Source organism: Petromyzon marinus, chromosome 29, assembly GCF_048934315.1.
Source record: "Petromyzon marinus isolate PM22_M1 ecotype Great Lakes invasive population chromosome 29, UKy_Petmar_22M1.pri1.0, whole genome shotgun sequence".
Classification (NCBI taxonomy): domain Eukaryota; kingdom Metazoa; phylum Chordata; class Hyperoartia; order Petromyzontiformes; family Petromyzontidae; genus Petromyzon; species Petromyzon marinus.
This window is the reverse complement of record NC_133695.1, coordinates 860,001-874,061: the sequence shown is the minus strand read 5'-3', so window position 1 is coordinate 874,061 and position 14,061 is coordinate 860,001. Positions and strand designations below refer to the sequence as shown.

General features: G+C 41.6%; 1 protein-coding gene across 2 annotated transcripts in view; it reads left to right on the top strand.

The window, feature by feature from the left end:
- Positions 1–3,492: 3,492 nt before the first annotated feature.
- The window catches only part of LOC103091831 (V-set and immunoglobulin domain-containing protein 2), a 27,243-nt gene continuing 16,674 nt past the window's right edge, over positions 3,493–14,061 (top strand). Inside the window, exons 1-2 of one of the 2 annotated variants that reach the window (XM_032963050.2) lie at positions 3,493–3,699; positions 7,325–7,387. In XM_032963050.2, coding sequence (XP_032818941.1) covers positions 7,339–7,387 — 49 coding nt within the window. In that variant the 5' untranslated portion in view covers positions 3,493–3,699; positions 7,325–7,338. Of the gene's footprint in view, positions 3,700–6,156; positions 7,096–7,324; positions 7,388–14,061 lie in introns of those variants that run through there. The other variant, XM_032963049.2, reaches the window with a different exon arrangement.

Sequence of the window (14,061 nt, the reverse complement as noted above, 5' to 3'; positions counted from 1 at the left end):
TGCGCGCGAGCGCGTGGGTGTTTGATTGTTCTGGAGACACATTCGATGTTTACACTAGCTTCAGTGTTCTCATGCAAAACAGTTCAGTTAGTGTTACTTTAACGTCTGTTACAATCTCCACAATAGTCTTCAGTCTCATATTTGCATTGCCTTTGTGCCGTAAGTCTGTTGGCCTTCTGGGGTCTAACACTTGGGAGACAAGGTCATACAGGAGGCGTAGGCCAATGGGTTGCAAGGACAATGCATACATTATCAAAGCATGTTTGCATGTTTTGCCACAGGCATGTGTCGTTAATGCTATTTGATGCCTCGCAATAGGTATCCATTTGGTGTTTGAGCATCTTAACGTCTCCTGTACTGATACCAGACAGGGTCAAGGCAATTCTTGTTCTCAGGCTGACACTTTTTAATGGACCCGTGCAATTGTTTGAACACTGAATGCTTTAGTCTTTCTAAAGCATAATGCCAATTGAAAATTCCGAATGCCTTAGGACTGTAAAACTAATATTAAAAGTGTTCGACTGCAGTAATTGCAGTGGCTTCCCCATGAATAGTTGAACGATATATTACTGGTAGGAAACGTAGTGGACTGGAAGCCCAACCGGGATTAATTTACAGGAGGCAGGGGATTAATTGTGTATGTCTGTGGATGTCTGTCCACGTCGGAGGGGTGGGGCTGGGTGGAGAGGGGAGGGTAGGGAGGGGCTGGGTGGGGGGTGGGAGGAGTGGGGCTGGGTGGGGTGGGGCTGGGTGGGGTGGGGCTGGGTGGGGTGGGGCTGGTTGGGGGGTGGGAGGGGTGGGGCTGGATGGGGTGGGGCTGGGTGGGGTGGGGCTGGGTGGGGAGGGGCTGGTCACCCCGTGGTGCCCTTATATGGACTGGAAGCCCAACCGGGATTAATTTACAGGAGGCAGGGGATTATAACACTGCACTTTCTGGTGCGACCTCTTTTACACTGCGCTTTCCGGCGTCGTTTTATAATTCTGCTCACTTTTAATTTTGCTTTCTTCTGCGCACGACCCTAACAAGTTTGGCTTAAATATCCGTACATAATTACTTTTTTCTTCATAATTACTTCAAAATTTCCTACCAGCCCCCTCCGCAGGAATGTGTTCAGCCAATTTCTGCGGGTAATAGGTGCAACCCCGTTCCGCAGACAAACGAGCGCCGGGTCCCTTGTGATCCTCATTGTCTCCTGGCACCACGGATCCCTCGTGATACAGGTGCTTTTTCCATTACTTATTTACAGTGCTTGCCTGAGCTGCATTGGCCTCTCGTTGCCGAACGAACACATCATAAGGTCGCTCTCATTAGACACAGCGCGCTTGCCACAAATGAACCACGATACCTCGCTGATCTCGTTAAGGAGCATCAACCATCATCACGCGAACTCCGCTCATCCTCACAGCAGCGGCTTTTGGGTAGCCATCGAACAAAGACGCTCATTGCATCGCACGCTTTCAGATACGCTTCTGCGGCCGTCTGGAACGCTCTTCTGATGTTAGGAATCCACCGGAGCTACGCTCTGTGTAATGTTGATTGAAAGCTCAGAAACGCTTCTTTTTAGTTTGTCGTTTTCCCCGCACCTGCGATTAGCAAGGTTGGCTACGTATGGGTTGAAATAAGTTCAACATACACACACAGAGCAGAGCCAGGACCAAACCGTGATGCAATGACCTGATGACATCTGAAGCTAGGTCGGAGCCTAGCAGGGCCAAGGTTGGGGCTAATGACGCATTTATTTGTGTATCTGAAATTACCCCAATACATTGAGGACTCCGCATTAGCAAGTCCGTCAGGGCGTGCCAGGCAGACGTTGCGCTGCACGTGCTGGAGGAGGAAGCTGGCACAGCTATGTGGCTACGTGGGCTGACGTTCACCACACATATAACATTGACATACATATGCATGTATTTGATTGTTTTTTTCTTGGTGCTCTGTGTGACAGTCACGTGCAAAAGAAATTCGCTAAATAAAAAAAATTAGCATGCCATTTTACACGTCTCAACCCATTGTACGCGTGTCGTCAGCGGCACGGCTCGCCTTCCGCAGTGGAAAACACACAACCGTGGCTTCTCCCGAGCTGCCACGGCATGGCGCTGCAATCCCAGCGTGGTTCACAGGTGCCAGTCGGAAAACAGCGGTGTCGGTAGCGGAGAGGCGTGCAGACAGAGGAGCCGACGTTTCGTGTGCAGGCTGACATCTGTACAGGAAAGTGCCCCTTTTTAAGGGTGAATGAAATTGCTAAATAAAGTAACCCACTTCCGCAATTTGATATCTTATCAGTAAAAACACATGTTGGGTGAATGGTTGGGTTGTAGACCTGCATACGTCACGGCAATTTGTATTGCTCATTCCTACTCTTTCCAACAGGGTTGAACTTGTTCGACACATTTCTGATGACAATCGTTTAAAACGCTTGTAGGGTTGAACTTGTTCGACACATTTCTGATTACAATCGTTTAAAACGCTTGTTTTGGGGTAATTTTGCACACTTGTAACAGCCTCCCCAGAGATTGCGTTGCCACTTAAGAGCTTGAGATGATGGTTCAGGCCACCACAAACTTAGAACTATGCAATAAGCGACAGGGATGCTGCTGCTAGGATGTAATGGTTAGCACCCTGTGCTTAAAAGTTCAGATCGCCAGTTCGATCTCCCGGCACGGCAGCTGAAGCGGATTGCTGTTTGTTTCATTTGATTTCACCCCCACTTCTGTCCACCAAAACAGCTGAAATCTATCGGCAGGTCGAATGTTGCGGGAACAAATCCTCAAGGATGTTTAGTCTGTGCGCATTCATAAGCCAAATACTCACCAAAAACCCCGGCGTTCTCTCCAATCACAATCTTGTGGAGCTCGAGTGGAGCGTGGCGAGGTGAGAGACGCGGCCGACTGGCCGGAAGACGCACAAACACCGCCACAGCTGCAATGAATGCACTTCGAACTTCTGTCGCACCGTACGTAGCCAGCGGTGCCCATCGCTGGCCACGTACAACAACAACAACAACAAAAGCCTGGACTTCAAGTCCCGGGAAGACTTCAGATTTCCAAAAATAAAGTAGTACATGTTATTTATGTTGTTTATTGTTAAAAATTCGGTCACAGTCCCTATGATCACTGTTACATTGCATTTATGGCTTCATTTTGGTGATTTCGAAAACGTTTTTTTTGGTTTGGCCATGTTTTTGTTTAGTGTAGTACGGAGATAGACTGATGGCCTTAATCTAAGTTTTCTTGTTGTTTTTGTTGACTTGCATCCCACTGGGATTTTTGCACACAGCGTTGGTGTACGGTGCTATTTCAGGAATATTTTGATATTTTTTTCCTGTATTTTCTGTTTGCACAGTCACATAGTCACTCTAAGATGTTTTCTTGTTCATGTTTTTTGTTTGTTGCGGTTGCACCCGATTCAAGAGCCGAATGGCTCACAGGGCTACACCAAATAAATGGAACTATGAACTGTGAACAAGAGAATCGATCCTGAGAAAACTAGGGCAGGTGACAGCCTTCTGATGACGTACGTGCACATCATCAGTTTCTCTTCCGATTCCATTCTGATGACAGAACGGAAAAAAATGACAGAACTGGGAAAAAAAATAAGTGTTTCATTAACCAAGGATCCCACAAGTTATTTCGGGAGGGCGTGCCACAGTTTGGCGCCAGCTATCGTAGAGTGTGGTCGTGTCGCTACAGTTCTCTGTGGTGAGTACAACGTCTTTTAAATCAACGGCACTACGCCTCTCTAAATAACGCTAACCGCTTGCGCGTTCCGAGATTCAGCAGCGAACGGGACACCCACCCTGCAAATTGGCAATGGGAAAGGATTAAAAGTCAGATAGCTCCCTCCTTTCACGTAACTTCCATCAGCATCATCGTCGTTGTCGTGGTTTTCGTCGTTGCATCACAACCCACGAGCGCAGGAAGGAGAATCTTGAAAATCCACCATCCCGTGCTGCTGTGCTCTGCTATCTTATTGCTGCCCCTGCCACACAGTGCCGGATTAAGATAGCGCGGGGCCTGTAGCATATGTTATAAAGGGACAATCAATTAATAAACACATAAATATTCAAACACATTTTTTTACTTGCATAGTAAAGTAATTGTATTTTTTAATTTGCTATACAGCCAGATCATACGACAAATCGTTAAGCTTAAACACCCGGTCATTAATAAAAGTTTAAGGAAGTATAGTACTATAGTAATAGAGCAAGTGCAGAATCACTCAACCGGAATTGAGAGCTTGAAAGCGTTTAGCGTGCGGACCTTGAAAGTGCGGGGCCCGTAGCATTTGTAGCTACAAAAGTAGCTACATATTGTGTAGATACATATGTAGCTACACAATATGTAGCTACACAAGTAGCTAATTGTGTAACTGCATATTGTGTAGCTACATATTGTGTAGCTGCATATTGTGTAGCTACATATTGTGTAGCTGCATATTGTGTAGCTACATATTGTGTAGCTGCATATTGTGTAGCTACATATTGTGTAGCTACATATTGTGTAGCTGCATATTGTGTAGCTACATATTGTGTAGCTGCATATTGTGTAGCTACATATTGTGTAGCTGCATATTGTGTAGCTACATATTGTGTAGCTACATATTGTGTAGCTACATATTGTGTAGCTGCATATTGTGTAGCTGCATATTGTGTAGCTACATATTGTGTAGCTGCATATTGTGTAGCTGCATATTGTGTAGCTACATATTGTGTAGCTACATATTGTGTAGCTACATATTGTGTAGCTACTTGTGTAGCTACTTGTGTAGCTGCATATTGTGTAGCTACATATTGTGTAGCTACATATTGTGTAGCTACTTGTGTAGCTACATATTGTGTAGCTACATATTGTGTAGCTACACAATGTGTAGCTACATATTGTGTAGCTACACATTGTGTAGCTACATATTGTGTAGCTACATATTGTGTAGCTACATATTGTGTATCTGCATATTGTGTAGCTACATATTGTGTAGCTACATATTGTGTAGCTACATATTGTGTAGCTACATATTGTGTAGCTACATATTGTGTAGCTGCATATTGTGTAGTTGCATATTGTGTAGCTGCATATTGTGTAGCTACATATTGTGTAGCTACATATTGTGTAGCTACTTGTGTAGCTACTTGTGTAGCTGCATATTGTGTAGCTACATATTGTGTAGCTACATATTGTGTAGCTACTTGTGTAGCTACTTGTGTAGCTGCATATTGTGTAGCTACATATTGTGTAGCTACTTGTGTAGCTACTTGTATAGCTACATATTGTGTAGCTACATATTGTGTAGCTACATATTGTGTAGCTACACAATGTGTAGCTACATATTGTGTAGCTACATATTGTGTAGCTACACAATGTGTAGCTACATATTGTGTATCTGCATATTGTGTAGCTACATATTGTGTATCTGCATATTGTGTAGCTACATATTGTGTAGCTACATATTGTGTAGCTACATATTGTGTAGATACATATTGTGTAGCTGCATATTGTGTAGCTACTTGTGTAGCTACTTGTGTAGCTGCATATTGTGTAGCTACATATTGTGTAGCTACTTGTGTAGCTACTTGTGTAGCTACATATTGTGTAGCTACATATTGTGTAGCTACATATTGTGTAGCTACATATTGTGTAGCTACACAATGTGTAGCTACATATTGTGTAGCTACATATTGTGTAGCTACACAATGTGTAGCTACATATTGTGTAGCTACATATTGTGTAGCTACATATTGTGTAGCTACATATTGTGTAGCTACATATTGTGTAGCTGCATATTGTGTAGCTACATATTGTGTAGCTACATATTGTGTAGCTACATATTGTGTAGCTGCATATTGTGTAGCTGCATATTGTGTAGCTACATATTGTGTAGCTACATATTGTGTAGCTACATATTGTGTAGCTACATATTGTGTAGCTACACAATGTGTAGCTACATATTGTGTAGCTACATATTGTGTAGCTACATATTGTGTAGCTACATATTGTGTAGCTACATATTGTGTAGCTACATATTGTGTGTCTGCTTGTGCTACGAAGATAATCCGGCACTGATGCCACCTCTTGCTCTCCTTATATTTGTGCGTGTGCCGTTGATCACGGTTAAATATTCTCGTTCGTACGTTGTGCAATATTCCTGCAGGGCCCTGTACTCGTCGTCTGCAATATCGATGTTGTTGCGTTGTTGGCCCCGTTGCAAGGCAGATCCGTGGCGCTCACGTGCCACGGATCCCTCTTGTGACGTGGCCGGGCAACTGCGTGCGGTCGGGGTTCCACCGGCCCTGCCGTTCACAGGATCGCCCTCTCGTCGAGGTAGCCGAGCTGGCAATTCGTTTTGTTCTTCGCAAGCGAATTAAAGAGCCCTGTTGCCTTCAACAAGAAGCGATATACCACTAAAGCAACGCCTTTACACGGAGTCATCTGCTGGCATGGCGATGGCGTCCTAGATGGAAAAAAACCCCCGAAAGACTGAAGTCATTTACTGCATCGTACCTGTCAACCCCTTGTCGGCGCTGCCTACCTTGTTACAGACCAATTCAGACATCATTGGTCACCTCGTGCCCTTAGACATCTCAACGTTCTGCCTACAAGGGAGAGATACACAAACAAATAGACAAATTGTTTGTGCCCGTATTAAAGCTGCAGTACGCCGTACGGACCTGCAAACTCAACTTCCCTGTACAAGAATGCGGGCTGAACCATATGGGTTGACAGATATACTGTATGGATATTTTTAAAGCCGTCCAGAATCGTATGCGCCATTTCGAGCGTGGTGTGGCGTGCTGTTGACAAATCATTGGATTGCCCGTTGGGTGCTCGGCATCCTGGAAAGGATGGCTCTCGTTATCGGAATGATAATTAATCAGCCACGGTCAATCAACTTCTGGATGAAGTCCGACTTCTCTTCCACCATCTCTCACAATCACGCGTTCCAATAATCAATCCAGCACCTGCACAAGAGCAGATTTACCCGGAATCTATCGGCACCCCACATGTGGTGGAGGATTAATGACAATCATTCTGCATTATACGACGAGATGGCGCAACCAAATCGCGAATAGTCTTTGGAAAGAAGGCGCAAAAGTTAAACTGGTATACAAATTTAAAGTCACGAATAATCACATTTTGCCGAAGAACAATCTGCGAATGAATAGGGGGTTTTTTAAACAATATTTTGCAAACAAGAAATGGGCCTTGTATTTGCTGACACATCCCACACTGTAACTGCGTAGTAGGAATGCTGCAGTCATGACATTTGTGATTTTAAAAAACTGCTACATTAACTTAACGAGGTCTTCCGTATTTGTACATTGATCGTCAGGTCTCAAGTAAAAGATGGACTCGCTTTTGTTGAAGGCTACAATCATATTGGCGTGCATTCAAGGTAAGTGCGAGATCTGTTTTCCATGCTTTCACAATCTGCGGTTTAAAAACTATGAAACTAAAAACTAGTTTTATTTTTAGTCTATGGTTCTTTCGGTAAAGTCACGTAGATAGAAAAAATAAAAACACTAAAATAATAAAAATAAATATGAAGTGAATAAATGTATAAAAAATATCACGACGTTTCGATTGCAACACAAGCGGTCGAAACGTCGTGATAATTTTCTTATTTTTATTCACTTTATTTTAATTTTCATTATTGTATTGTTATTATTTTTTCTTCTATCTACGTGACTTCACAAGTGACCGCTATGCACTTGACAGCTCAACAAAGTGACTTGACAGGTCAACAAAGTGGCTTGACAGCTCAACAAAGTGACTTGACAGCTCAACAAAGTTGCTTGACAGCTCAACAAAGTGACTTGACAGCTCAACAAAGTGACTTGACAGCTCAACAAAGTGACTTGATAGCTCAACAAAGTGACTTGACAGCTCAACAAAGTGACTTGACAGCTCAACAAAGTGACTTGATAGCTCAACAAAGTGACTTGACAGCTCAACAAAGTGACTTGACAGCTCAACAAAGTGACTTGATAGCTCAACAAAGTGACTTGACAGCTCAACAAAGTGACTTGACAGCTCAACAAAGTGACTTGATAGCTCAACAAAGTGACTTGATAGCTCAACAAAGTGACTTGACAGCTCAACAAAGTGACTTGATAGCTCAACAAAGTGACTTGATAGCTCAACAAAGTGACTTGATAGCTCAACAAAGTGACTTGACAGCTCAACAAAGTGACTTGATAGCTCAACAAAGTGACTTGACAGCTCAACAAAGTGACTTGATAGCTCAACAAAGTGACTTGATAGCTCAACAAAGTGACTTGATAGCTCAACAAAGTGACTTGATAGCTCAACAAAGTGACTTGACAGCTCAACAAAGTGACTTGATAGCTCAACAAAGTGACTTGACAGCTCAACAAAGTGACTTGATAGCTCAACAAAGTGACTTGACAGCTCAACAAAGTGACTTGATAGCTCAACATCGTGACTTGATAGCTCAACAAAGTGACTTGACAGCTCAACAAAGTGACTTGATAGCTCAACAAAGTGACTTGACAGCTCAACAAAGTGACTTGATAGCTCAACAAAGTGGCTTGATAGCTCAACAAAGTGACTTGACAGCTCAACAAAGTGACTTGATAGCTCAACAAAGTGACTTGACACCTCAACAAAGTGAATTGACAGCTCAACAAAGTGACTTGACAGCTCAACAAAGTGACTTGACACCTCAACAAAGTGACTTGATAGCTCAACAAAGTGACTTGATAGCTCAACAAAGTGACTTGACAGCTCAACAAAGTGACTTGACACCTCAACAAAGTGACTTGACAGCTCAACAAAGTGACTTGACAGCTCAATAAAGTGACTTGACAGCTCAACAAAGTGACTTGATAGCTCAACAAAGTGACTTGACAGCTCAACAAAGTGACTTGATAGCTCAACAAAGTGACTTGACAGCTCAACAAAGTGACTTGATAGCTCAACATCGTGACTTGATAGCTCAACAAAGTGACTTGACAGCTCAACAAAGTGACTTGATAGCTCAACAAAGTGACTTGACAGCTCAACAAAGTGACTTGATAGCTCAACAAAGTGGCTTGATAGCTCAACAAAGTGACTTGACAGCTCAACAAAGTGACTTGATAGCTCAACAAAGTGACTTGACACCTCAACAAAGTGAATTGACAGCTCAACAAAGTGACTTGACAGCTCAACAAAGTGACTTGACACCTCAACAAAGTGACTTGATAGCTCAACAAAGTGACTTGATAGCTCAACAAAGTGACTTGACAGCTCAACAAAGTGACTTGACACCTCAACAAAGTGACTTGACAGCTCAACAAAGTGACTTGACAGCTCAATAAAGTGACTTGACAGCTCAACAAAGTGACTTGATAGCTCAACAAAGTGACTTGACAGCTCAACAAAGTGACTTGATAGCTCAACAAAGTGACTTGACAGCTCAACAAAGTGACTTGACAGCTCAACAAAGTGACTTGATAGCTCAACAAAGTGACTTGATAGCTCAATAAAGTGACTTGATAGCTCAACAAAGTGACTTGATAGCTCAACAAAGTGGCTTGATAGCTCAACTAAGTGACTTGACAGCTCAACAAAGTGACTTGACAGCTCAACAAAGTGACTTGACAGCTCAACAAAGTGACTGGACAGCTCAACAAAGTGACTTGACAGCTCAACTAAGTGACTTGATAGCTCATCAAAGTGACTTCACAGCTCAACAAAGTGACTTGACAGCTCAACAAAGTGGCTAATCGCGTGGGAATTCATAGCAGCCAAATAACTCCAAACAAACGTTTCTAAATGTGGAGGTAATGGCAAGGAGAAATAGAATTCCTTTGGTTCGACGTCTCAGCGAAATAAATCACCATTGCTGCTGTTCACCCAGGGAAGTCCCAGTCGCCACCGTCACAGTAGGGTCCTGCCAGGTTTTTGCAGCAGACAGTGATGATTACATGTACATTTTAAATTCCTAATTTCCAGGTATTTTTTTGTTTTACGTGGCAAACTTGGACCACGATTCCAGCACACAAATGTCCTCCTCCCCTTGCTAAATGACACGGGATCTCTTTAAACGCACACTCTCGAACAGTTAACACATCCTCTTTGGTTCTATTCGGTAAAGTCACGTAGGTAAATAATACCTACGTGACTTTACCGAATAGAACCAAAGAGTATGGATCCTTGCAGTCACGAAAGCTTTAAATCTAGAACAGTTAACACATCCATGAAGTAACCCAAGGTGGCCGCTATTTTGGATCCGTGGTGCCTCTGCAACAAGCGAGGCCCTTCCACTAGGACTCCGTCTTCGCCTCTCGTTGACTGCCGCAGGTAGTGGCGTCGCTCGCCACAAGCTGCGCAGTTTGCTAAAGGTGCTCCCAAGCAGTTGGGTCATGAATAATACAACTTGAAAGTCCTATTAAAACAGCTCACATGTGTACCTTGTCTCGCCACACCGCTACCTTCCGTCTGCATCTCACCTCGAAACAAACCTCTCCCCCTTCTGTCATCTCACCGGGAGTTTGTAACCAACAACAACAAAGGGAGAGAGGGGGGTAAAGAAGTCCGTCACTCGGTGACACAATTTGAATGCCTAAATCACGAATGCAGCCACCAAGTGGAAGAATGCCGTGGTAGTCAATATCACTACGTGGCTAATCTAGCAATTCGTTAGTGTTAAGACTCACAAAGTAGCTGCACAATTGTGACGTCTCAAATCATATTTCCAGCTTCACCATCTGGTCCAGCCTGTACATAACAGTACACAAACCATAGCAGTACACAAACCATAACAGTACACAAACCATAACAGTACACAAACCATAGCAGTAAACAAATCATAGCAGTAAACAAACCATAACAGTACACAAACCATAACAGTACACAACCCATAGCAGTACACAAACCATAGCAGTACACAAATCATAGCAGTACACAAACCATAACAGTACACAAACCATAACAGTACACAAACCATAGCAGTACACAAACCATAACAGTACACAACCCATAGCAGTACACAAACCATAGCAGTAAACAAACCATAACAGTAAACAAACCATAACAGTACACAAACCATAGCAGTACACAAACCATAACAGTACACAAACCATAACAGTACACAAACCATAGCAGTACACAAACCATAGCAGTATACAAACCATAGCAGTACACAAACCATAGCAGTACACAAACCATAGCAGTACACAAACCATAGCAGTACACAAACCATAGCAGTACACAAACCATAGCAGTACACAAACCATAGCAGTACACAAACCATAGCAGTACACAAACCATAACAGTACACATAGACCAGTAGTCCTAAGTCTGGAGTGCACGCTGGACCCCCTGGGGGTGCGAGATGCCCTTTGTGGGGGTGCGAGACATGACCAGATTGTTTTAAAAGGTAAATCATCGAAGCGTGCCTTACTTTGTTTCATCCAAGCCTCTGTATTTATTAACATTATACTGAGAACATTAACATTATACTGAGAACATTAACATTATACTGAGAACATTAACATTATACTGAGAACATTAACATTATACTGAGAACATTAACATTATACTGAGAACATTAACATTATACTGAGAACATTAACATTATACTGAGAACATCAACATTATACTGAGAACATTAACATTATACTGAGAACATTAACATTATACTGAGAACATTAACATTATACTGAGAACATTAACATTATACTGAGAACATTAATATTATACTGAGAACATTAACATTATACTGAGAACATTAACATTATACTGAGAACATTAACATTATACTGAGAACATTAACTTTATACTGAGAACATTAACATTATATTGAGAACATTAACATTATACTGAGAACATTAACATTATACTGAGAACATTAACATTATACTGAGAACATTAACATTATACTGAGAACATTAACATTATACTGAGAACATTAACATTATACTGAGAACATTAACATTATACTGAGAACATTAACATTATACTGAGAACATTAACATTATACTGAGAACATTAACATTATACTGAGAACATTAACATTATACTGAGAACATTAACATTATACTGAGAACATTAACATTATACTGAGAACACTAACATTATACTGAGAACATCAACATTATACTGAGAACATTAACATTATACTGAGAACATTAACATTATACTGAGAACATTAACATTATACTGAGAACATTAACATTATACTGAGAACATTAACATTATACTGAGAACATTAACATTATACTGAGAACATTAACATTATACTGATAACATTAACATTATACTGAGAACATTAACATTATACTGAGAACATTAACATTATACTGAGGACATTAACATTATACTGAGAACATTAACATTATACTGAGAACATTAACATTATACTGAGAACATTAACATTATACTGAGAACATCAACATTATACTGAGAACATTAACATTATACTGAGAACATTAACATTATACTGAGAACATTAACATTATACTGAGAACATTAACATTATACTGAGAACATTAACATTATACTGAGAACATTAACATTATACTGAGAACATTAACATTATACTGAGACCATTAACATTATACTGAGAACATTAACATTATACTGAGAACATTAACATTATACTGAGAACATTAACATTATACTGAGAACATTAACATTATACTGAGAACATTAACATTATACTGAGAACATTAACATTATACTGAGAACATTAACATTATACTGAGAACATTAACATTATACTGAGAACATCAACATTATACTGAGAACATTAACATTATACTCAGAGCATCATTAACATTATACTGAGAACATTAACATTATACTGAGAACATTAACATTATACTGAGAACATTAACATTATACTGAGAACATTAACATTATACTGAGAACATTAACATTATACTGAGACCATTAACATTATACTGAGACCATTAACATTATACTGAGAACATTAACATTATAGTCAGAGACCGTGGCCAGTGCCCTGGGATGGCGCGCGACACCGGCGTTCTCGCCAGCTGCCTCGTGTTCACTCTACAGCAAGGTTCTTCACTCGTGTTCACTCTACAACAGGTTCTACACTCGTGTTCACTCTACATCAGGGGTCTTCACTCGTGTTCACTCTACAGCAGGTTCTACACTCGTGTTCACTCTACAGTAGGTTCTTCACTCGTGTTCACTCTATAGCAAGGTTCTTCACTCGTGTTCACTCTATAGCAAGGTTCTTCACTCGTGTTCACTCTATAGCAAGGTTCTTCACTCGTGTTCACTCTATAGCAAGGTTCTTCACTCGTGTTCACTCTATAGCAAGGTTCTTCACCCGTGTTCACTCTATAGCAAGGTTCTTCACTCGTGTTCACTCTATAGCAAGGTTCTTCACTCGTGTTCAGTCTATAGCAAGGTTCTTCACTCGTGTTCACTCTACAACAAGGTTCTTCACTCGTGTTCACTCTATAGCAAGGTTCTTCACTCGTGTTCACTCTACAGCAAGGTTCTTCACCCGTGTTCACTCTATAGCAAGGTTCTTCACTCGTGTTCACTCTATAGCAAGGTTCTTCACTCGTGTTCAGTCTATAGCAAGGTTCTTCACTCGTGTTCACTCTACAACAAGGTTCTTCACTCGTGTTCACTCTATAGCAAGGTTCTTCACTCGTGTTCACTCTATAGCAAGGTTCTTCACTCGTGTTCACTCTATAGCAAGGTTCTACACTCGTGTTCACTCTACAGCAAGGTTCTTCACTCGTGTTCACTCTATAGCAAGGTTCTTCACTCGTGTTCACTCTATAGCAAGGTTCTTCACTCGTGTTCACTCTATAGCAAGGTTCTTCACTCGTGTTCACTCTATAGCAAGGGTCTTCACTCGTGTTCACTCTATAGCAAGGTTCTTCACTCGTGTTCACTCTATAGTAAGGTTCTTCACCCGTGTTCACTCTATAGCAAGGTTCTTCACTCGTGTTCACTCTATAGCAAGGTTCTTCACTCGTGTTCACTCTACAACAAGGTTCTTCACTCGTGTTCACTCGATAGCAAGGTTCTTCACTCGTGTTCACTCTATAGCAAGGTTCTTCACTCGTGTTCACT